General features: G+C 38.8%; 1 protein-coding gene across 1 annotated transcript; it reads left to right on the top strand.

Annotated features, from left to right (window-relative positions):
• On the top strand, window positions 1-23,832 carry LOC107826958 (uncharacterized). The gene is made up of 15 exons (XM_075236476.1): window positions 1-528; window positions 608-811; window positions 1,576-1,680; window positions 1,786-1,851; window positions 1,940-2,104; window positions 2,471-2,527; window positions 2,609-2,680; window positions 2,761-2,891; window positions 3,808-3,946; window positions 4,044-4,113; window positions 4,241-4,341; window positions 4,452-4,508; window positions 23,273-23,458; window positions 23,569-23,661; window positions 23,743-23,832. Exons 1-15 carry the CDS (start codon window positions 1-3, stop codon window positions 23,830-23,832), a joined length of 2,064 nt encoding a protein of 687 aa, XP_075092577.1.
• The last annotated feature ends 203 nt before the right edge of the window (window positions 23,833-24,035 follow it).

Raw genomic sequence — 24,035 nt, 5'->3', positions numbered from 1 at the left:
ATGCTGACTGATGCAATGAGCAACAGTGAAAATGTTTTAGCCCAGGACGTGCTGTCATTTTTTACTAAATTGGCGAAGAATGAGCCTAGGTTCTTAAGGACACAATTAGCAGATGTGGTGAATACTATGTTTGAGATAGCAGAGGCTAAGAGTTTGAAAGAACCGACAAGGCACATGGCAGTTAGCTTTGTGTTAAAATTGCTCGAAGGGAAGGAGAAGGCCCTTGGCATGCTACAAAAATTGCCATGGTTTACTAACACTTTCCTTGAAATTCTATTTAATTTGTTACTGGATATTAAGGATGAACCTCATTGGCATACTGCGGAGACCAACAATGAGAATGCAGGGGTAACGAAAGGATACTATTTTGGTTGCAGTGGTTTGGAACAGTTGTCTAAAGCATTAGGTGACAAAACTATTGCTCCTGTTGCCATAGAGCAGCTGAGTGCTTACTTGGTTGCTCCTGAGTGGGAGAAACGCCACGCAGCTCTCATTGCACTTTTTTATATTGTTGAAGGAAGCTCAAAGGTACAAGGCTGATGTCTCATTAGTGTATTTATCATGATTATGTTGTCAAACAGAGAATCTACGGTTTCTATGTTTATAGGTGATGATCAACTACTTGGAGCAACTAGTGAATATGGTTCTGCAACCTTTCCAAGATCCTCATCCTCGAGTCAGATGGGCTGCTATTAGATCAATTGCCTGGTGGTCAATTGAATTCTTTCCAGATTTGCAAGAAAAATATCATAATCATGTATTGCCTGCATTAGCTTCAGCTATGGATGATTTTCAAAATCCTCGAGTTCAGGTCTGGCCTATGGTGGTAAAAATCTTTAATATATGGCTGTTGCAGACTTCCCAAATTACAGTTGAGCTATGAAAGAATTGATTATTATTGATACAGGAAACATCCAGCAAAAGTATCTATCTTGTTGCGCGCCTTTACCATGGATTTACATATTCCATAAAGTTGATGATTTATAACTTTGTATAGTCTTAATCTGTTTAATCCTTAAAAGTTTGTTGTTATTGTAAGTAGAGAGAATAATTAATTAATTTTACATATTCTAGTATGTTTGTTGATAAGAATCAGGGCTTAGAACAGGACCAAAATAACCTACATTGTTGGTGCATACAATTCTATACCAGACTCGTCGTTCTATTGCATTCTGCTTGAGTCCTTTTGGTCTGGATGTAATCTTTTGAGAAGTCTCTTGACTATCATTAACATCTGTTACCAATTGGCCCTCAACATCCACGTTTGCTATTTTGCAATACAAGGCAAATTAAGTATGTTTGTGAATCTTCCTTCTGGAGCCTTAATAGCGCACTGGCTTCATATTTAAGCTTATGACTACATAAAGCTCTTGCCTAAAATGACCGCTAATGTACAAGACTACAGAAGAAGTAGTTACTACAGAGAGATATGTCAGGCGAAGTATCTGAAGTGGCCCTTAATAGAGTTTGACGAATTTATTGCATAAAGATTTGGTATAAATGTGTTATTACTGCTTCATTCAATTCATGATAACAACTAAGTGACTCCTTTTACTCTTTTTGGAATTTTCATAGGCACATGCATCAGTAGCTGTCATGAAATTCTGTATATCTAAAAAGCCTGAAACTTTGGTACCCTACTTAGATGGGATACTCAACAAACTGCTTGTACTTCTGCAGGTACGCGAAAGTAGAGGCCGCCATGTTATAAAGTTTGATTACTGCTAACAAGTCTAAGAGATTCATGCTGTATTTTCCTAGTGATTGCTGTTGTTTGAAATGCAGACTGACAATCAAATGGTTCAGGAAGCAGCATTAGATGCATTGGGTTATATAGCTGATTTTTCTAAAGTAGTACCTACTTGCATTTATTTTTTGACTCAATTCTACTTCTACTTATGTTGTGAATAATGATGGTTAATATATCATACTTCAACAGGAGCACTTCCAAAAGTACTATGATTTTGTAACGCCGCATTTGAAAGCTCTGCTGGTAAATGCAAATGATAAGTCTAATCACATTATTCGAAGCAAAGCCATGGAATGCATAAGCTTTGTTGGGATTGCTGTTGGCAAAGAGAAATTCAGAGATGACTTGCATCAGGTCTTCTCCCAAATATGCCCAATATTTCTTTTCATATGTGTGTGATGCGGAACACATACATTAGTGTGCCATGTGAAAACGTATCTATATACTGTGAATTTACCATTGTTAAGTGATAATTTGCGGTGTAAATACTTTTTAATTAATGATGATTAAGTGACAAAGTTTATGTAAGAAGACACATTTCATGTATAACCATTGATGGAATGTCTTCGTTCCTGTTTGCATTTGCGTTTGCTATGCTTTGTCAGATGGCTTTCTTGAGACAAACCATAGCATTGATTGCACCAATTTGAATTACCATTTTCTTCAACAGTTTGGACTTGGGAGCAATGTCTAATGACTTGATATACTTTCTCCTACAAGTTCCTTTTTGATCCTACATTCTACATCTCTTCCAGCACTTTGTTTCATCTCTTTGTGGTATGCCGGTGTGATCTTATCCCTTTATTCATATCTCAACGCCAACATTTTCTTTTTATATTTTTTTTGGTGACACTATAGGCTATGGAAGTGCTCAAGTCATTACAAGAATCACGGGTGAAAGAGCTTGATACTATTGTTTACATTCTACAGGTATGTGTTAATCCTTTGATTTTACAGGCTTAGAACTTCTTTTTAGATTGGCCTCTCATATTTTCTTGATTTCATCGCAGGCATGGTCCAGAATTTGCCAGTGCGTGGGGAAGGATTTTCTTCCTTACATGAGTACGGTCATGCCATTTTTGGTTGAATGTGCTCAACTTGAGCCCGATAAGACCGTATTCACTAATGGACCATATAGCAGGTAAGCTTTTCTTATTAGACTTGGGGAACATTTTTGTGGTAACTTCTCATGAAACACATTTTCCTAGAAAATGCTTGCGTTATAGCACACGCCTACTAGTCTGAACACATTTTCTCAAGTCCAGCTGAAAGTACATTCCATTCTCATATCTTTCCATTCCCTAATTGTACACAATCAAGTAATAGAAACACAAAAAGAAGAAACATATAATTTGTAAAAGCATTCCATTCATAGTGGTCGTATGATGCTAGCTCCTGACCCTAGGATCCACTTACGATGGTATTCTTTTCTTTATCAGATTAATCTTGAGCCTGTTTTGTTGATTCTTCCAGCTAATCAGTTTTCTCTCAATTTATCCAAATACCTTCCTTTCCTCCTCCTTTTTATCTCCAACGTTTACTCGCAAAAATTCCCGAAAATCATTAACTTGTAAGTCTCCATCTAATACCTCGTATCTGCGTTTAAATTTATAGCTCAAAGTGGCATAACATGTTCTCTAACTTTGGCAAGAAAATGATCGACCTATATTGCTTTGATATCCGCCAGAAGGTATGCCATGTGTTAGCACAAACACTTCTCACTTAATCATGGCTAGGTAATATATAATCTCACCTCATTGAATCACTTAAGCATAGTAATCATATGGTTCGGTGTAAACATCGAGTGCAGGTAAGTTTTTACCATACCGGACATGGTTCAATTAATTTTCCACATCCTGTTGTCAAACTCGTATCCATATGTGTAGTCACCGGCCACATCTTTAGGAGCACCTATAGTTGCTGCCTTTCTCACCTGTTAAACATATTTTCTCCTGAATATGTATGATTTCTTGTTAGGAGTATTTCTTTTGCTTTACTGATCAATACTAAGACTGCTATGGAGAGGTGGTTATCGCTTAAGTTTCACCATTTTGTAGTACACAGAAAGTCAAGCTTTGGGATGAATTAATATGCATCAAAGGAAGTGACCTCCTATATGCGAAATTTGTGGCCTGTAGTAACCTTGCTTTGTATGCTCTGAGCATGAAAGAAGACTTCTACCCATGGATACCCCAGGTTAGCATGAATATCACTTGCCATTTACTTTTTTCCATGTAATGTTAAGTGTACTCAAAATTAACGGGTGATATTTATCGGTTATATCATGAAACAGGCTGCTTCAATTTTTGCTCCCCTTCTGAAATTCTATATGCACAATAACATCAGGAATAATGCTGCTCGTGGTAAAAAAGGATAAAGAAACTCATGATTTCAATGTGGTATGCTTTATTTTCCTTTACCTTCTCCAATATTATTTCGTATGAGATGTTTTTATTTGTGGTTAAGGATTATACGTCCTGTTGCGTTCAGCTACACTGGCGGTAGAGAATGGGGCTGCTCAAGGTGGAGAGTCATACTTCAAGCAGTTGTCTGGCAATATAATATTGGCTCTGGGAGACGCTTTATATTCGGTTGCCTTCAACACATCACTATTATGTTTTTCTTTTGTCTATGGGGAAAAGGTTTGAGCTCCATTTATCTAAATAATAAGAAAGTGACTTCTGATTGCTATCTCCTGCAGGAGCCTGAGACAAAATTATGTGCATATATATTGCGTTCATTGGGTAACTGCCTACAGGTACGTCATGTTAAGATGCTCTTTTTACTTTGATCCAAGTTTGTAACTTTGTATTGTTCATTTATGATGGTGGTGTGCTGCCTTTGAGATTTTTATGTTCACTATGATAAGTAAGATAGTACAGCATGGTCCAATCAACGCTTTACAACCATATATAGAGCGAGACCTGGGGACACGAAAAGTGACTTGCATAGTTCAGTGATCAAGTAGATTAGACGCTTTGTCTGACTTGATACTTAGTCTGTGTATGAGCACATGCAGAATTTATTGTTCTTCCTACGAAAAGGCATACTTGGACCATAATAAAATGCCTGAAAATTGAAATGTGGACCAAAGTCTGATAACTATAAAAGCTCCCTTGACATGAATAGGTAAGACTGAAAAACATATAATTAATGATGTAGTAGATGGACTCCATGTCGGAACTTCATTTCAGTAAATCACTGTTAAGTCAAGCCTAAGCCTTGATGGCAGAGTTACTAAAACCTGTGTTGGTGGAGGTAGCAGGTATCCGATGGAATAGTTCAGGTGCGCTTAAGCTGGCTTAGACACCATCATAATTAAAAAAAAAGATTATTGTTAGGTCAACTTATGAAATGTTCATGATTACTGTGAGAAAGTTCTCACACGAGAAAATATTCTTGATTAATTGTTAACAATGATACAATGAGCCCTATATATATGATACATGTCCTACTCCTAATACATAAGGGATTAGGGTTATTTACTACTCCCTCCGTTTCAATTTATGTGAACATGTTTGACTGGGCATGGAGTTTAAGAAAAAATGAAGACTTTTGGAATTTGTGGTCCTAAACAAGTCAAAAAAAGGGCCCAGAGTATTTACATGGTTATAAAAGCTTCTCATTAAGGGTAGAATTGTAAGTTTAAACTAAATTGTTACCAAATTTAGAAAGGGGTCATTCTTTTTGAACGGACCAAAAAAGAAATAGGTTCACATAAACTGGAACAGAGGGAGTACTATTTAACTATCAAACTAACACTCCCCCTCAAGCCAGTGCATATAAATCATATGTACCGAGCTTGTTACATATATAACCAATACGAGGTCCAGTGAGGGACTTGGTGAAAATATCAGCAAGTTGATCATTCGACTTCACAAATTTTGTAGCAATATCTCCCGAGAGTATCTTTTCTCTAACAAAGTGACAGTCAATCTTGATGTGTTTAGTTCTCTCATGGAACACTCGATTTGACGCAATATGAAGAGCAGCTTGATTATCACACACAAGTCTCATCTGACTAATCTCACCAAATTTCAACTCATTGAGCAAATGTTTGATCCAAATTAGCTCACATGTGGTCATAGCCATTGCTCGATATTCTGCTTCTGCACTAGACCGAGCAACCACATTTTGTTTCTTGCTCTTCCAAGACACCAAATTTCCTCCTACTAAGACAAAATATCCAGACGTAGAACGTCTATTAGAAGGTGATCCTGCCCAATCAGCATTTGAGTATCCAACGATCTGCTCATGGCCTCGATCCTCAAACAATAAGCCTTTGCCTGGGAAGACAAATACTCTAGGGTATTATCACTACGAAATGTGCGGATAGAAACCCCAAATTGATTTTGAATTTCAGCGTGGAAGGTCTGGAAAATAGAAAACAATTCAGATCGATTTTTCATCAAAAATATCCAAGTGCACCTGGAATAATCATCAATAAAACTGACAAAGTAGCGGAATCCTAAGATAGAACTAACCCGACTAGGACCCCAAACATCTGAATGGACTAAAGTAAAAGGTGACTCTACTCGATTATCAAGACGCCGTGGGAAATGGGAGCGGGTATGCTTACCGAGCTGACACGACTCACACTCTAGAGTGGACAAGTGAGATAAACCAGGTATCATTTTCTGAAGTTTTGACAAACTCGGATGTCATAACCGTTTATGTAATAAATCTGGTGAATCAGTAACGGGAGAAGTTATTGGAGGAAGATAAGATGCGAGTCCATGTGATTTTGCAAGGATAAGGTAATAAAGTCCATCTGATTCACATCCGGTACCAATGATCTGCCCTGTACTGTGTTCCTGTATAAAAACAAGGTCATCAAGAAATAAAACAACAGATTTAAGTGATTTGGCTAAGCGACTAACGGCTATGAGATTAAAAGGACTACCAGGAACATAAAGAACTGAGTCTAAAGGTAAGGAAGGAAGTGGACTTGCTTGACCTATTGCAGTTGTCATGGCTTAAGACTCATTGGCCATTGTGACTGTTGGAAGAGATTGAGAATATGAGATACTAGTGAAAAGAGATTTGTTACCAGAAATATGATCAGATGCACCTGAATCAATGACCCAAGACTCAGAAGGTGAAGATTGGGAGACACCAGTCATGCTACTATTTGTTGGAACAACGGAGGCTAATCCTGAAGATGTCTATTTACGTGCTTTGTACGGAAGGAACTCAATATAATCCGATAAAGAAGCCATCTGGATTGGATTTAATGCATTCGATCCAACGAATTGTGAGTCTAAGGCTTCTAAGGATGACATTATAATGTTCACACCGGAAAAGGCCAGAAAATTGTTTGGAAATCACTGTTTTCACTATTACTGTTCACCGGAAACACTGTAGCTCGCCGGAAAATAAAAAAATCGTCGAAATCTGATGTAAACTTGATGGGTAGGCTCGGAAAAACAAGGCGATTACACTGTCCAAAAGAAAGTTTTTGAAATTCTGGCCGAAACAGCCCTCACACGCCGGCGCGTGGGACAGACGCGCCGGCGGCGGCAGAAATCCGGCAAGGGCGTGGATGAGTGTTGTAAGCACGTGATTTTTGACCCTCCCCGAGAATTTTCACATTTTTGCGTGAATATGTGAAATTGGGTCTAGTATAGCTATTTTAGCTATTTTTACTTTATTTCGTTGCAAAAAGAAAAATTTCAAAAAATATATATATAAATTTTAGTTTATGTATCTCTCATAAACTTGAAAAATACAAAAATTGCACTTTATTTTTGTACTTTATATAATTTCGAAAATTACAAAAAAAATAGTTTTATTAATATTCTATAGTCATTTTTAACTTTGAAAAATACAAAAATATTATCTCATATTTTATCTTAATATTTAAAAACAAAAATTACAAAAAATATAGTTTTATTAATATTTTGTAGCTATTTTAAATCTTGAAAAATATTCAAAAAAGATATAGTTTTGTTTAAATACTAGTCTTATTTTTGGTAGTTATTTTGCTTACATAGGACTAGTTAAGCAACGTGTTCCTATTTCTCGGGTCCGGGCAAAAGAATAATATTCGGGTTTAAACTACCCGGTTTTAGGCCTAATTTTCGGACCTAGCCCATAATAAACCGTGTCCGGGACACGTGGGGAACCCCACCACGCGTGGGGCTCATTTTCATGGGCATTGTATTACAAAAACACGGACAAACACATTTTGAGGGGGAGATTTTGAAATTTTGGAAAAGGGGGTACTGTATATCTTCTTCTTAAAAAGAAGAAGACAAAGGAGAAAACGGGGGGAAAAAAAAGAACCAGAAGGACTTAGAGGAATTTGAAAAAGGACTACTGTTCCTCTTTCTTCTTCAAAGAAGAAAGTAAGAAAACCCTACGAAAAAAACCAGTGAAACCATCCAGCTCCCTCTCCGTCAACGACCAGTCCAAAAACCACCCCGTCACAACCCCATCAGCTCCCATCACCACCAGTTCCCCTCCCCTCGTCACCACTGTTCGCCACCTTCTTCCTCATCGTTACGACCACCAGTCCAAAACCAACAACCCGTCAACCATCGATCACTACACCACAAAACCATCACCAAACACCACCCCGTCATCCTCCTCAACGCCTAACAAACCCTACTGTAAAACCAACAAAAAACGGGACCAAACGAGTTCCCTCCATCCCTTCCGACACCCTCACGGACCAATTCCTCCATCGCCCATAACCACCACTGTCCAAACGAACGCCGGAAAACACGACAAGTCAGTCCCTCACCCCGTCGTAACTAAAACCAGTCGCGACAGTGACGACCATCGCCTTCCTCCTCCTTGAATCCACCATTGTTGCCGTTGCGAGCTCCCTCCGTCGACCACTGCCTCCCGTCACCACCCAACACCACGACCAACAGTTTCCCCCCGTCGTCAACCTCCAGAATCAGTCCGCCATTTTCAGTCCAACGTCGTCAACCTCCAAGCAGTCGTAGCTGCGTTTCCGAGCAACGGTGGGTTGCTTCGATCCTGCTTGGCCGAGTTTTCTGTTTTCCGTAGAGGTCGACTTTGGTTCGTCGAGGTCCGGTACGTCGAGGTGCTGTCCGAGGTTCCGTCGTTGTTCTTCGGTCAGAGAGGTCCGGCTTGAGTTCCGTCGGAATCGTGTTTGTCGTTCTGAGTTTGTCAAGGTGCAAAGGTTAGTAAACCTCGATGTATTAGATAAATAAACTTTACGTTGAATGTTTGAGATGCAATATAAAAATTGGTATGGAAATTTTTGCCTATGTTTTATTGTCTGCATTTTGGTTCATTTTCATGTTATGTTATTCTTGTTTATTTGATGTCGTTTAATTAAGTTGGACTAGTCGTTCTATGACACAAGTTTGACGTTAATCTGTTCGTCCTTTCCTTCGGTTAGGTCATTCGAAAAAATAGTATTAGTGCATGCTGTTACTACTACCGAAACACTCATTTACTAAACTCCTTTTATTAAACTTCTAACAAGTCATGGGATCTTAGTTGTAAAGAGGCCGTAAGTTTAGTATTGCTAAAGACATAAAAATGGCATCCAAAAAAAAAATAATAATAATAATAATAATAAAGAATAAAATGAGACGAGCCTCGCCAAATAAAAGGGACAAATTGCGGGGCCCTCTAAGTGTATATATTAAATACTTAGATTCCGGGACGGGTCGTTTAGCAAATTTCACGGCCCTCCCCAAAAAATAATAATGCGCTAGTTGCTTTAGGTGCGCCTTTAATAACGTTATCTCCCTAAACTCGGGTGCACATTTATGTGACCCAAATCCAAATCTCAACGAAATCGAAATGTGCCTCTAATCACGGGTACATTGACTGTGACGTGGTATGAGATGCATTTCCATGACGTTGCAAATTCCTTTTAAAAAATAAGCATGAGATGAGCCTCGCCGAATAACAACACAAATCGTGGGGCCCTCAATAAATACTTGTTTAAAATTACTTAGAATTCAGGAGGGTCGTTTTAGCGAATTTCACGGCCTCCACAAAATAATAATGCGCTAGTTGCTTTAGGCGCGTCTTTAATAATTTAATTTTCTTAAACTCGGGTGTGCATTTCATGCGACCCAAATCCAAATCCTAAAACATCAAATAAAATATGTTTCGGATTGTGGGTGCATTTCATGTGACACAGTCCAAAGATATATTTTAAGCGATGTTCACATTCTTGTAAAAACAATAATAATAAAGCGGTTAAAAGTTAGAATTTGCACATAAGTTCATACTTGTATAAAATCAGATAATCAAGCCAAATATAACAGTTGAGCGACCGTGCTAGAACCACGGAACTCGGGAATGCCTAACACCTTCTCCCGGGTTAACAGAATTCCTTATCCGGATTTTTGGTACGCAGACTGTAATATAGAGTCATTATTTTCCTCGATTCGGGATTAAAATTGGTGACTTGGGACACCCTAAATCTCCCAAGTGGCGACTCTAAAATAAATAAACGAATCCCGTTTCGATTGTCCTTTAATTGGAAAAAACTCCCTCGCGCCCCCTCGGGTGCGAAAAAAGGAGGTGTGACAGCTCTGGCGACTTTGCTGGGGATTTTAAACCAGAACCACTGGTTCAGGGTTAAGAATTCGAGCTTAGTGTAATTGTTATTATTTGGCTTTATTTATTATCTGATTTTATTACATGTTTTGAGCCTAATGTGCTAAATGCTGCTTTTACTGCTTTGATATTGTTGGAACTGTACATATAAACTGTGCCGAAACCCTTCTCTTCTCTCTTGAGGAGCGCACGCTGGTCGTGGCTTCTTTCTGTTAGTGTCATATGCCAAAATAGAACGAGGATTCAGAGGAGTTGCAAAATCGGATGGCCTTTTGGTTACCGGTACACAGCTCCCATCCTTGGCTCGAGTTGTCCGCTCGGGTAAGCCAGGTCTAGAACAAATACCTAGGTTTTAAAACTTAGTATAACAAAGCCTCATGCCGGATCCCTAGTAGGAACGTTTATTTGCATCATGTGCATTTGACTTAGGGGACTCAACACAGGGGTTGGGTCCGTCTAGGACAAGCAACCTGAAAATAATAGACCGTCTTCGGCATCCTATGTGCTACATGTTGTATTTAGTCAAGGGCGTATGGGTCATTTGGTCATTTCCAGCATGATGTTATTTTAATCAAAGCATGGGGAACATTTGTGGAATCCAAGAAGCCTTGGAATTCCATATGTCCCCCACGCTTGCTTTTTGGGAAAGCACATGGGGAACATTTGTGGAATCCAAGAAGTCTTGGAATTCCCATATGTCCCCCACGCTTCATATGTTGGGAAAAGCGCATGGGGAGCATTCGCGGAATCCAAGAAGTCTTGGAAATCATTATGTCTCCCATGCCACATTTTTGAAAGAAATAATAAATATAAATAAAAAAATAAAATTACAAATAAAACAAAGCATGAAAATTCAAAAAGATTTTGTATGTTTTCATTATTTTCCACAGATTAAAAAAAATCGTGAAAAAGAGGAGAAAAATGACAGTGTAGAGATATAACTACTTATTTTTAAAGAAAAATCAATGTCCGAGTAGTATCGAAACTCTGCCGAAATTTTGAGAAAATAAAAACGAATGTCTTATTAGTTTGTTATATTAAAAGCAAAGGAAAAATAGAGAAAAAATCATCATTGTTCTGTCTTGTTTTTAAAAAAAATATAGAAAATAAAATAGTTTGTTTTGCCATAAAAATGAAAATAAAAAAAAAGGTTTTGTTTTAAAATAGGTTTTTATTTATTTATCTGTTTATGAAAATGTCAAAATAAAAATAAAAATAATAAAATAAAAAGAGTTGGGCGTTGAAAGTAGTTTTACTATTTGTTGCAAAAATATATATATATATATATATAAAATCCAAAAAGTTTTTCTTTATTTCCAAAATATGTATATATATATCTTTATCTGTTGCAAGAACATTTGTCTTACCAAAAGTTTTTAGAATCCCAATTTTCAAAACAAATAATCCAAAAATATTTTCCATTATTGACTTCTTTAGAAAGTCTTTCTAGTTGTTTCTTTAAAAAAATAATAATAATAAAAAAAATATATAATATAAGGTAAAGGTAAAATTCCGAAAAATATTTTTTTCTTTTCTTTAGAATAAAAAAAAACGAAAATTCAAAATATTAGTCTTTCTTTTAAAAAGAAAATCAATCAAAAAATAATATTTCCTTGCTTCTTTTAAAGTAGTTCTTTTAAACGAAAATTCAAAAAAAAAAGTTAGTTCATCTTTTTATTATTATTTGCATACTTATTCTTATTTGACCGAACTACGCGGGTTTGATTCTCACCGGATGTGAGATACGTAGGCAACCCTCATCGGGTCCAACCCCCACCTTCTCAATAAGAAGGAATGTTTTATGTTTTTCGTTAATTCGTTTGTTTGTTATAAATGAAAAAATAATAGAATAATAGTCTATTTGTTTGTTGTGAAAATAATAATAAAAAAAATATATATAGAAAATGGAAAAGGGTCTTCTCAATGATAGTTTATTTGCCCGAACTACGCGGGTTTGATTCTCACCGGATGTGAGATACGTAGGCAACCCTCATCGGGTCCAACCCCACCTTTTGCTAAAAAGCCAAAAAAAACAAATAATAATAATAATAACAAAAATATATGTCAAATTTTAATTTTGTCATAAAGAAGTCAGGTGACGCTGTTTTATCAAGACATAGCCAAATGTTCCCGAAAGGGACGCCGGAAGGCTGACTTTGCATAAACAGCCACCTTTGGGTCATTTTAAAGACTTGGTCCAGTTGACCCCCACAGCCTTAAAAATCTTCGTCCCCGAGACGTTGACAGGCCGTGTTTGCAATATTGAGTTTCCTATTTTTGAAAAACAATAAAAGAGTCATAACTAAGTCAGGAGACTGTTTGTCATAAACAGCCGAATGTTCCCGAAAGGGACGCCGGAAGGCTGACTTTGCGTAAACAGCCACCTTTGGGTCATTTTGAGATATGGACCCACACAACCTTAAAAAAGGCTTCGTCCCCGAGACGATGAAGGGTCGTGTTTACAACGCCAAGTCTTTTATTGTAATTCGAAAATAAAAAAAAATCAAAGAGTCAGCGGTCATGTGAATACCGTGTTTTGTCATAATAAGCCGAGCCAGCTTCGGCCGCATCTTAAACCGTTCTTGCCGAAATAGCCTTAGAGTATCTTTCAGTTGTCGAAAGATTATTTTCGTAAAAGAATGGACAAGTTTGTAAAGTGTCGAAATAATCCTCCTCGGCCTCAAAATTCATGTGAAATTTGGAAGGAGCCACATTTGCAAAAATAACCATTTGGTTGCATTTGTCGAACAGAGAAAGGGAGCTGGAATTTTGTTTTTGAGTCTACCAATCTTTTGATTAGAACATGCGGGTTGTTTGATTTTCAAGTTTGCGGGTCATCTTTAAATCCTTGAAACCCAGTTTGTTTCAATATGAAAATTGGAAAAAAAATGTTCATTATTGTTTATCTTTTATTGGTCCGAACTACGCAAGGTCTGATTCATGCGGGGTCATGATACGTAGGCAATCTCCATAAGATTCGACCACAGCACAACAAAAAAAAAGAATGAAAAAAAAAGAATGAAAAAAACGAAATGAAAAAAAAATGAAAAAAAATGAAAAGAAAAAAAAAAAAGATGTTGTCAATAATGAGGACCGACTGAGTCCATTCTAACCCGTTTGTTTTGCAAATAAGTTAAGGTGGTTGGTTTGTGGTAAGCCGGACAATGACACCCAGAATCCTTTACTGGCACCTCCTGATGCACACTCTGCGGGAATCAGGCCTGATGACGGAAGCATTCGAGTCCTATTGGGAACTTGTTGACTAAGGGCAATGATATTGAAGTTGGCAATGGTCATTGCAATACTAATGCAAAGCTCAGTGGCTACGATGCCAAGTTTGATAAAATGGGAGGAAGCTCCGTTCCTTGGTTAACAAGAAAGAAGCAGTTGGTGGCTTATTTTGTTGTCATTTCTGTTGTTCGGATTATTAAGGTTGTAATTGGGATTTTGTCCTGTGTCAAACCTTCTTATCTTTCCATTTTGTCATAACAGTTTGTTTAAATTTTGTCCAATTTGTGTTAGGATTTTATTCTGGTTGTTTGTTTGTTTTATTATTCAAACCATTTCGCCGGTAGTCTAATACAAAGTCGGTCTTTTGTTAGTTCCAGTCGTCTTTTGTTTAGTCCTTTTATCATTTCGTTCAATGCCGATTCTAGGGACATGTCATGCGCACACACTTTGGGCCTAGTCTTTAAAGTTAATCATAAAACCCTGGAAAGGCGATCAGACCATTTAAAGAAAATAAGGACGGTTTGAGATTATTCAGAGCTCGAGTCATATGGAACGGGGGCAAGTTAAACGCAAAGAAAACCGTTAAAAGCAAGATTCGCCTAAATTGGCATGAGGGTCGGTCATGAGAATGAGAGTGTCGCCCAACGGTGCTTTAGAAGTGACAAAGGGAAAAGCAAATGTTTAACATAATTGTCAAGCCCAGCACCGTCAGAAGAGGCTACAAATTTTAATTGTGTTGTTTGCACTTGGCATGTTTTGAAGACTGGAATGACGAAGGCATTTTGTTCTGCTACCTAAACACTTTATCCTTCGTTAGCCCTTTGAGCCTTATTTATTTTCTTTCATACCCCTCGTTCGGAATTAGTAGCAACGAATAAAATACGCAAGCATGGCGGGTAAGAGAAAAGAAAGAAAAGAAAACAACAAAATGGAAAAAGAAGAAATAAAAGAAAAAGAGAGAAAAAAAAACGACAAAAAGAAAGGAGAAATGAGAAAGGAAAAGAGAAAAGAAAAGAAAAGTGATAACAAAAAAAAAAAAAAAGAAAGTCAAATGGAAAAGAGGAATTGGGAACTACGTTTGACCTGATTCCTCAAAGAGGATACGTAGGCGCTTCACGGCTCGGTCATAGTTTTGAAAAAAAAAACAATTAAGATATCCCCAAGCAAGAAACTGGGGCAGAGGTTGCGGTCGTTGTAAATAAATCTAATTCCGAAGGTTGTAACTAATAACCCAAAAAATTAATGTATTTTTAAGCCTTTTATACCCTTTCTTTCTAGCCTGTCCAAAACCCACATTACGGTCCAAAGAAAGACCTTCCGATCAGTCTTCAAAAGATGTCAAGTCAGACAAATGAAGAGTCTTACCGGCGAAAGCAACATTCTGTTCCACAGCAGAAAGGACTTTAATCTCCAGCAGAAAGAGTCATACCGGCGACACTCCAAATCCCCAGCTGGAAAGTGATACAAATGAGAGAGTCTTATCGGTGAAAACCTTCACAGGCACCATAAGGCGATGAGAGCTGAGAGAAGAACCAAAAATGAGAGAGACTTGCTAGTGAAAACCCTGCGGGCACTACAAGTTGAATAAGATTGGGAATCAGATGGGGAATTGCCAATTGAAGATCTGGAAAGACGATTAACGGCGGAGGATAGGCCACATATGCATGTCATGGCCATTAGAGTCGGTATCTGCGTTTGATAGGTTTTTGTTTATAGTTTCTTTTGTAAAAGAGTCATCGTTTCCTTTGTCTTTTGTTTTGTTTCTTTTATCTTTCTCCTTTCATAGAAAATCCCCAATAGAGTATGTCTGGTCAAAACAAGTGTGAATTGACTTCAAAATATGCCATCAGCTTTCTAATTATGCCAGATGATATCTGACTGGTGCACCCAAATGGTATAGTCGTCGAGGAACAAGCGCGAGGCCAGTGTCAAAAAAGATATCCCCAGCAAAGGGAATCGACAGAAGGATTGACAAGTGTCAAGAGGGATACCATTGCCTTTATCAAAAGTTATAAGCCTCAAAGGCCAAGGCCCATGAACAGAGCAAGGAGAGCAGTGAGCATGATTTGGCGAAATCCATACTAGACTAAAAGGTCGGGAAAATGCCAGTTTCCGAGCTATGCCACAAAAGAAGAGGGATATCCCCAGCAGGAAGGGATTATCCCCAGCACATAATATCATCCCCAACAAGTTGTTGAACGCAGAGCAAGGAAGGAGAAAGGGAAAGCCATCCCAATAGGAGTATCACAACCAACCACCATGTTTTAAACTAATAATTTTGTTTGATTTGAAACAGGTAAAGGAAATGGCATTGATGCCAGAACTGCATGCCACAAGGGATATTATCAAACTGGGGCAGAAAATTTTCCTTCCATTTAGAAAATTTTCTGGAAGCCAGGTACCCTCAGCTGATAACATTTTACCCCCAACAGGTAAGTAAATAATTCCCCAACAGTATTATCCCTAGCAGTTGCGAGGAGTCTAACACAAGGTTGGAAAGTCGGTATCCTCAGCGGTTCCTTTCGGGGAAAGGCAAAGTGACTCTCAAGGGAGGTAGTCTTCGAAGGAAGAAGCTATGAATAATATAAAAAAAAAGAATAAAAAGATAATAATGAAAAAAGAGGGAAAATTCATCCCAATCCCCAACAAGTATTCGAGGTAAGACATTTTCAAGCCTTAAGGATATTTTGGGTTCATCCGCCCTCAAACAGGATCTGTCGGGTTCATCCGCCCTCAAATAGGATATGTTGGGTTCATCCGCCCTCAAATAGGATATGTCGGGTTCATCCGCCCTCAAATAGGATATGTCGGGTTCATCCGCCCTCAAATAGGATATGTCGGGTTCATCCGCCCTCAAATAGGATATGTTGGGTTCATCCGCCCTCAAATAGGATATGTCGGGTTCATCCGCCCTCAAATAGGATATGTCGGGTTCATCCGCCCTCAAATAGGATATGTTGGGTTCATCCGCCCTCAAATAGGATATGTCGGGTTCATCCGCCCTCAAATAGGATATGTCGGGTTCATCCGCCCTCAAATAGGATATGTTGGGTTCATCCGCCCTCAAATAGGATATGTCGGGTTCATCCGCCCTCAAATAGGATATGTCGGGTTCATCCGCCCTCAAATAGGATATGTTGGGTTCATCCGCCCTCAAATAGGATATGTCGGGTTCATCCGCCCTCAAATAGGATATGTCGGGTTCATCCGCCCTCAAATAGGATATGTTGGGTTCATCCGCCCTCAAATAGGATATGTTGGGTTCATCCGCCCTCAAATAGGATATGTTGGTTTCAGTCTTTTTATTTCAAGTTTTGAAGACAGGCGCCCACCTGAATAACGAGAGGAATACATTTCTGTCTTTTCATTTCTGTTCTAGGTCACCCACCAGTATAATGCGGGAATACACTTGTGTCTGTTCATTTCATATTCTAGGTCACCCACCAGTATAATGCGGGCATATCATTTTTCATATCTTTACAGCCAGGCGCCCACCTGTATAATGAGAGGAATACATTCAGTCTTTACTTTCAAGTTTGAAATTGGGAGCCCGCCCAGATAATAGAGGCATACATTCAGTCTTTACTTTTAAGTGTTGAAGTTGGGAGCCCGCCCAGATAATAGAGGCATACATTCAGTCTTTACTTTTAAGTGTTGAAGTTGGGAGCCCGCCCAGATAATAGAGGCATACATTCAGTCTTTTATTTTAAGTGTTGAAGTTGGGAGCCCGCCCAGATAACAGAGGCATACATCCAGTCTTTTTATTTTAAGTGTTGAAGTTGGGAGCCCGCCCAGATAACAGAGGCATACATCCAGTCTTTTTATTTTAAGTGTTGAAGTTGGGAGCCCGCCCAGATAACAGAGGCATAAATTCAGTCTTTTACTTTTCAATGTTGAAGTTGGGAGCCCGCCCAGATAACAGAGGCATACATCCAGTCTTTTTATTTTAAGTGTTGAAGTTGGGAGCCCGCCCAGATAACAGAGGCATAAATTCAGTCTTTACTTTTCAATGTTGAAGTTGGGAGCCCGCCCAGATAACAGAGGCATAAATTCAGTCTTTACTTTTCAAGTGTTGAAATTGGGAGCCCGCCCAGATAACAGAGGCATACATTCCACGTCTTTACCCATAGGAGATGCATTTCCTCCTAAGTTAAGTTCAGTTTTACCATTAGGAGACGCACTTCCTAAGAATAGGTTCACCAATAGGAGACGCACTTCCTAAGTCCATTGTACCAATAGGAGACGCACTTCCTAAAAAGTTTCACAAGTAGGAGACGCACTTCCTAAAATGTTTCACAAGTAGGAGACGCACTTCCTAAAAATATTTCACCAGTAGGAGACGCACTTCCTAAGCAAGTTTCACCAGTAGGAGACGCACTTCCTAAGCAAGTTTCACCAGTAGGAGACGCACTTCCTAAGCAAGTTTTATCAGTAGGAGACGCACTTCCTAAGATAAGTTTCACCAGTAGGAGACGCACTTCCTAAGCAAGTTTTATCAGTAGGAGACGCACTTCCTAAGATAAGTTTCACCAGTAGGAGACGCACTTCCTAAGTTCAGTTTCACCAATAGGAGACGCACTTCCTAAAAATATTTCACCAGTAGGAGACGCACTTCCTAAGCAAGTTTCACCAGTAGGAGACGCACTTCCTAAGCAAGTTTTATCAGTAGGAGACGCACTTCCTAAGATAAGTTTCACCAGTAGGAGACGCACTTCCTAAGTTCAGTTTTACCATAGGAGACGCACTTCCTAAGTTCAGTTTCACCAATAGGAGACGCACTTCCTAAAAATATTTCACCAGTAGGAGACGCACTTCCTAAGAATAGTTCACTAATAGGAGACGCACTTCCTAAAATTCAGTTTTGCCATAGGAGACGCACTTCCTAAGTTCAGTTTATCATAGGAGACGCCCTTCCTAAAATTCAGTTTTACCATAGGAGACGCACTTCCTAAGTTCAGTTCTACCAATAGGAGACGCACTTCCTAAGTTTATTTCGCCAATAGGAGACGCACTTCCTAAGTTCAGCTTCACCAATAGGAGACACACTTCCTAAGAATAGTTTCACCCAGTAGGAGACGCACTTCCTAAGAACAGTTATCCCCAATAGGAGACGCACTTCCTAAGTTTATTGTACCCATAGGAGACGCACTTCCTAAGTTTATTGTACCCACAGGAGACGCACTTCCTCAAAGTTTAGTTTTACCCGTAGGAGACGCACTTCCTAATCGAGATTTTATTCATAGGAGACGCACTTCCTAGTTTCTATTCACTGAAGTTTTCACCCTTAGGAGACGCACTTCCTAGTTTAGCTCATTCCGATTCAACCATAGAAGACACACTTTCTAGTTGAGTCGTTGAGGTTTTTATTTTAGCAGACACATTTGCTAGCAAGAGTTTTGGTTTTACTCATAGGAGATGCACATCCTAGCCTAGTCTTTAGTTTACTCTCATCATTGAATCAGTAGTGTAAGTAAGTTACGATTTTGCTAACGACTCACAAACCTTCCCAGTACAAACTGGGTTAGGAAATTTTGTTTGTTTTGATTTTCAGGGACCCGCCTGTAGAACGGAGTTTGTTGCGTGTCGAAGATAGAAGAAGTCAGGAGTCCGCCTGTAGAACGGAGAAACATTTTTCAAAATCAAGCAGTGACCCACTGGAAAGCAGAAGGATTACAACAGAAATCCCCAGCATTCAATCCAAGTTAGAAGCTCGCCTCAAGAACGCGAATCAATAGTCTGGGATGATCAACAGAAGCTGGTCACAAAAAAAAACAAAAAAAAAACAAGAAAAAAAGAGAAAAAAAGAAAAAAAAAACCCAAATTACGGAAGTGGAGAACAAATGTGGTATGCTCAAGAACTAGCACCTACAACTAGCAAATATCAAGGTTCAGATCCAAAGTCAGTATGAAGCATCATTCAAGACTCAAGACCAAGTTTCAGAAGACTTAAGAGATAGGAATCCTTGTAACTAGTAGCTGATAGGCTTAGTTAGTCTTTTTCAGTTTTCATTTTTGTTGTAATGACAGGACCACGAACCGGAACCTCAACGGAACGGCACCTCGATCGGCTCTCCACCTCGGTACAACTTCACTATCTCTCTCATTCCGAACTACACGTGGCCTGATTCCTGTATAACCAAGGATATGTAAGCAGCTCAGATACCAGGGCTCGGTCACATTCCCTCCCTTTCCTTAAGTGTAGTCCGTCCAGGTAATGGTCGGGTCAAAAACACGTCTAGTCGTTCTTTGTCGGAAAACTCTTCGTGTTTCCAGTCAAAGAGGGGCAGCTGTAAGCACGTGATTTTTGACCCTCCCCGAGAATTTTCACATTTTTTGCGTGAATATGTGAAATTGGGTCTAGTATAGCTATTTTAGCTATTTTTACTTTATTTCGTTGCAAAAAGAAAAATTTCAAAAAATATATATATAAATTTTAGTTTATGTATCTCTCATAAACTTGAAAAATACAAAAATTGCACTTTATTTTTGTACTTTATATAATTTCGAAAATTACAAAAAAAATAGTTTTATTAATATTCTATAGTCATTTTTAACTTTGAAAAATACAAAAATATTATCTCATATTTTATCTTAATATTTAAAAACGAAAATTACAAAAAATATAGTTTTATTAATATTTTGTAGCTATTTTAAATCTTGAAAAATATTCAAAAAAGATATAGTTTTGTTTAAATACTAGTCTTATTTTTGGTAGTTATTTTGCTTACATAGGACTAGTTAAGCAACGTGTTCCTATTTCTCGGGTCCGGGCAAAAGAATAATATTCGGGTTTAAACTACCCGGTTTTAGGCCTAATTTTCGGACCTAGCCCATAATAAACCGTGTCCAGGACACGTGGGGAACCCCACCACGCGTGGGGGACATATGCCTCGAACCCCACCACGCGTGGGGCTCATTTTCATGGGCATTGTATTACAAAAACACGGACAAACACATTTTGAGGGGGAGATTTTGAAATTTTGGAAAAGGGGGTATTGTATATCTTCTTCTTAAAAAGAAGAAGACAAAGGAGAAAATGGGGGAAAAAAAAAAGAAACAGAAGGACTTGGAGGAATTTGAAAAAGGACTACTGTTCCTCTTTCTTCTTCAAAGAAGAAAGTAAGAAAACCCTACGAAAAAAACCAGTGAAACCATCCAGCTCCCTCTCCGACAATGACCAGTCCAAAAACCACCCCGTCACAACCCCATCAGCTCCCATCACCACCAGTTCCCCTCCCCTCGTCACCACTGTTCGCCACCTTCTTCCTCATCGTTACGACCACCAGTCCAAAACCAACAACCCGTCAACCATCGATCACTACCCCACAAAACCATCACCAAACACCACCCCGTCATCCTCCTCAACGCCTAACAAACCCTACTGTAAAACCAACAAAAAACGGGACCAAACGAGTTCCCTCCATCCCTTCCGACACCCTCACGGACCAACTCCTCCATCGCCCATAACCACCACTGTCCAAACGAACGCCGGAAAACACGACAAGTCAGTCCCTCACCCCGTCGTAACTAAAACCAGTCGCGACAGTGACGACCATCGCCTTCCTCCTCCTTGAATCCGCCATTGTTGCCGTTGCGAGCTCCCTCCGTCGACCACTGCCTCCCGTCACCACCCAACACCACGACCAACAGTTTCCCCCCGTCGTCAACCTCCAGAATCAGTCCGCCATTTTCAGTCCAACGTCGTCAACCTCCAAGCAGTCGTAGCTGCGTTTCCGAGCAACGGTGGGTTGCTTCGATCCTGCTTGGCCGAGTTTTCTGTTTTTCGTAGAGGTCGACTTTGGTTCGTCGAGGTCCGGTACGTCGAGGTGTTGTCCGAGGTTCTGTCGTTGTTCTTCGGTCAGAGAGGTCCGGCTTGAGTTCCGTCGGAATCGTGTTTGTCGTTCTGAGTTTGTCGAGGTGCAAAGGTTAGTAAACCTCGATGTATTAGATAAATAAACTTTACGTTGAATGTTTGAGATGCAATATAAAAATTGGTATGGAAATTTTTGCCTATGTTTTATTGTCTGCATTTTGGTTCATTTTCATGTTATGTTATTCTTGTTTATTTGATGTCGTTTAATTAAGTTGGACTAGTCGTTCTATGACACAAGTTTGACGTTAATCTGTTTGTCCTTTCCTTCGGTTAGGTCATTCGAAAAAATAGTATTAGTGCATGTTGTTACTACTACCGAAACACTCATTTACTAAACTCCTTTTATTAAACTTCTAACAAGTCATGGGATCTTAGTTGTAAAGAGGCCGTAAGTTTAGTATTGTTAAAGACATAAAAATGGCATCAAAAAAAAAATAATAATAATAATAATAATAAAGAATAAAATGAGACGAGCCTCGCCAAATAAAAGGGACAAATTGCGGGGCCCTCTAAGTGTATATATTAAATACTTAGATTCCGGGACGGGTCGTTTAGCAAATTTCACGGCCCTCCCCAAAAAATAATAATGCGCTAGTTGCTTTAGGCGCGCCTTTAATAACGTTATCTCCCTAAACTCGGGTGCACATTTATGTGACCCAAATCCAAATCTCAACGAAATCGAAATGTGCCTCTAATCACGGGTACATTGACTGTGACGTGGTATGAGATGCATTTCCATGACGTTGCAAATTCCTTTTAAAAAATAAGCATGAGATGAGCCTCGCCGAATAACAACACAAATCGTGGGGCCCTCAATAAATACTTGTTTAAAATTACTTAGAATTCAGGAGGGTCGTTTAGCGAATTTCACGGCCTCCGCAAAATAATAATGCGCTAGTTGCTTTAGGCGCGTCTTTAATAATTTAATTTTCTTAAACTCGGGTGTGCATTTCATGCGACCCAAATCCAAATCCTAAAACATCAAATAAAATATGTTTCGGATTGTGGGTGCATTTCATGTGACACAGTCCAAAGATATATTTTAAGCGATGTTCACATTCTTGTAAAAACAATAATAATAAAGCGGTTAAAAGTTAGAATTTGCACATAAGTTCATACTTGTATAAAATCAGATAATCAAGCCAAATATAACAGTTGAGCGACCGTGCTAGAACCACGGAACTCGGGAATGCCTAACACCTTCTCCCGGGTTAACAGAATTCCTTATCCGGATTTTTGGTACGCAGACTGTAATATAGAGTCATTATTTTCCTCGATTCGGGATTAAAATTGGTGACTTGGGACACCCTAAATCTCCCAAGTGGCGACTCTGAAATAAATAAACGAATCCCGTTTCAATTGTCCTTTAATTGGAAAAAACTCCCTCGCGCCCCCTCGGGTGCGGAAAAAGGAGGTGTGACAAGTGTTTTCAGGTGAACTTTTTTGGGTTTTGGTCGGATCTCTCTTGGGGACCTTTTGGTGGTGTTGGATTTTGCACAACGCTGATAATTAGTGACTTTGACGCAAATAGTCACTTAGGTCACCGGAAAATCTCACGGTGACAGAGTTCTTTCTTCCCAGATGTCGCTGGAATGACGTACAGCGACTTATTCTCACCAAAGCTCTGATACCATGTGAGAAAGCACGGGAGAAAATATTCTTGATTAATTGTTAACAATGATACAATGAGCCCTATATATATAATACATGTCATACTCCCAATACATATGGATTAGGGTTATTTACTACTATTTAACTATCAAACTAACAATTACTCTCAAAGCAAGAGACATAACTAGTTCTGGTAACTAAGTGAGTTAGAAACAATTTTGGCTTACTATGGTCCTTTTCGTGTCTTCTTTTAGATCTGCGGACCACTTCTCAATGAAGAACAGGTCTGTAGCATCATTGGTGATATAAAGCACGTCATCACGGAAAGTTCACGCAGAAAAGGAGAACTTACAGAGAGAGCAAAATCAAAAGACTTTGATGTTAAGGCTGCTGAACTGTTGAGGGAGGAAAGAGAGCAAGAAGATGAAGTTTTTGAAAATGTATGTTTGATCGGAGAACCAAGTTCAGATTTAACTCATGACTCCATGTTATCTTTATACAGGACTTTCTCTTTAACTTATTCTCGAGTTACATAAACATCTTTTTTCAGGTTGGTCACATATTGGTTACATTGATCGAAACATTCAAGGCTGCTTTCTTGCCTTTTTTTGATGAGCTTTCATCATATCTAATGCCTAGTGAGGTAAAGTTTCAGCTCATGATAACCAATGTCATTTTAACCCTATAGGTTGTTTTTCTTATGTCCTTTTTTCTCTGCTTGAAGAGCAAGGATAAAACAGCTGCAGAGAGAATTACATGTTTTTTCATCTTTGATAAACTTGTGGAGTATTGCGGCGAAGAAGCTCTAAAGTAGGTCTATCTTTATGAGTTTCTTCTTAAATAAGGTCATAAATCTGATAGTTACTTTATGTCCAAACTAGGTACTTTAATATATATCTTCCTTTTCTTTTGGAGGCAAGCAACGACGAAATCCCACTTGTTAGACAGGTTCATACATTTCGGTCAAATTACATTTGCTATTTGATTCATCCACACACCATTAATTAGTGTTGTGAG

This window comes from Nicotiana tabacum, chromosome 18, assembly GCF_000715075.1.
Source record: "Nicotiana tabacum cultivar K326 chromosome 18, ASM71507v2, whole genome shotgun sequence".
Classification (NCBI taxonomy): Eukaryota; Viridiplantae; Streptophyta; class Magnoliopsida; order Solanales; family Solanaceae; genus Nicotiana; species Nicotiana tabacum.
This window is presented reverse-complemented; position numbering and strand designations above follow the sequence as displayed.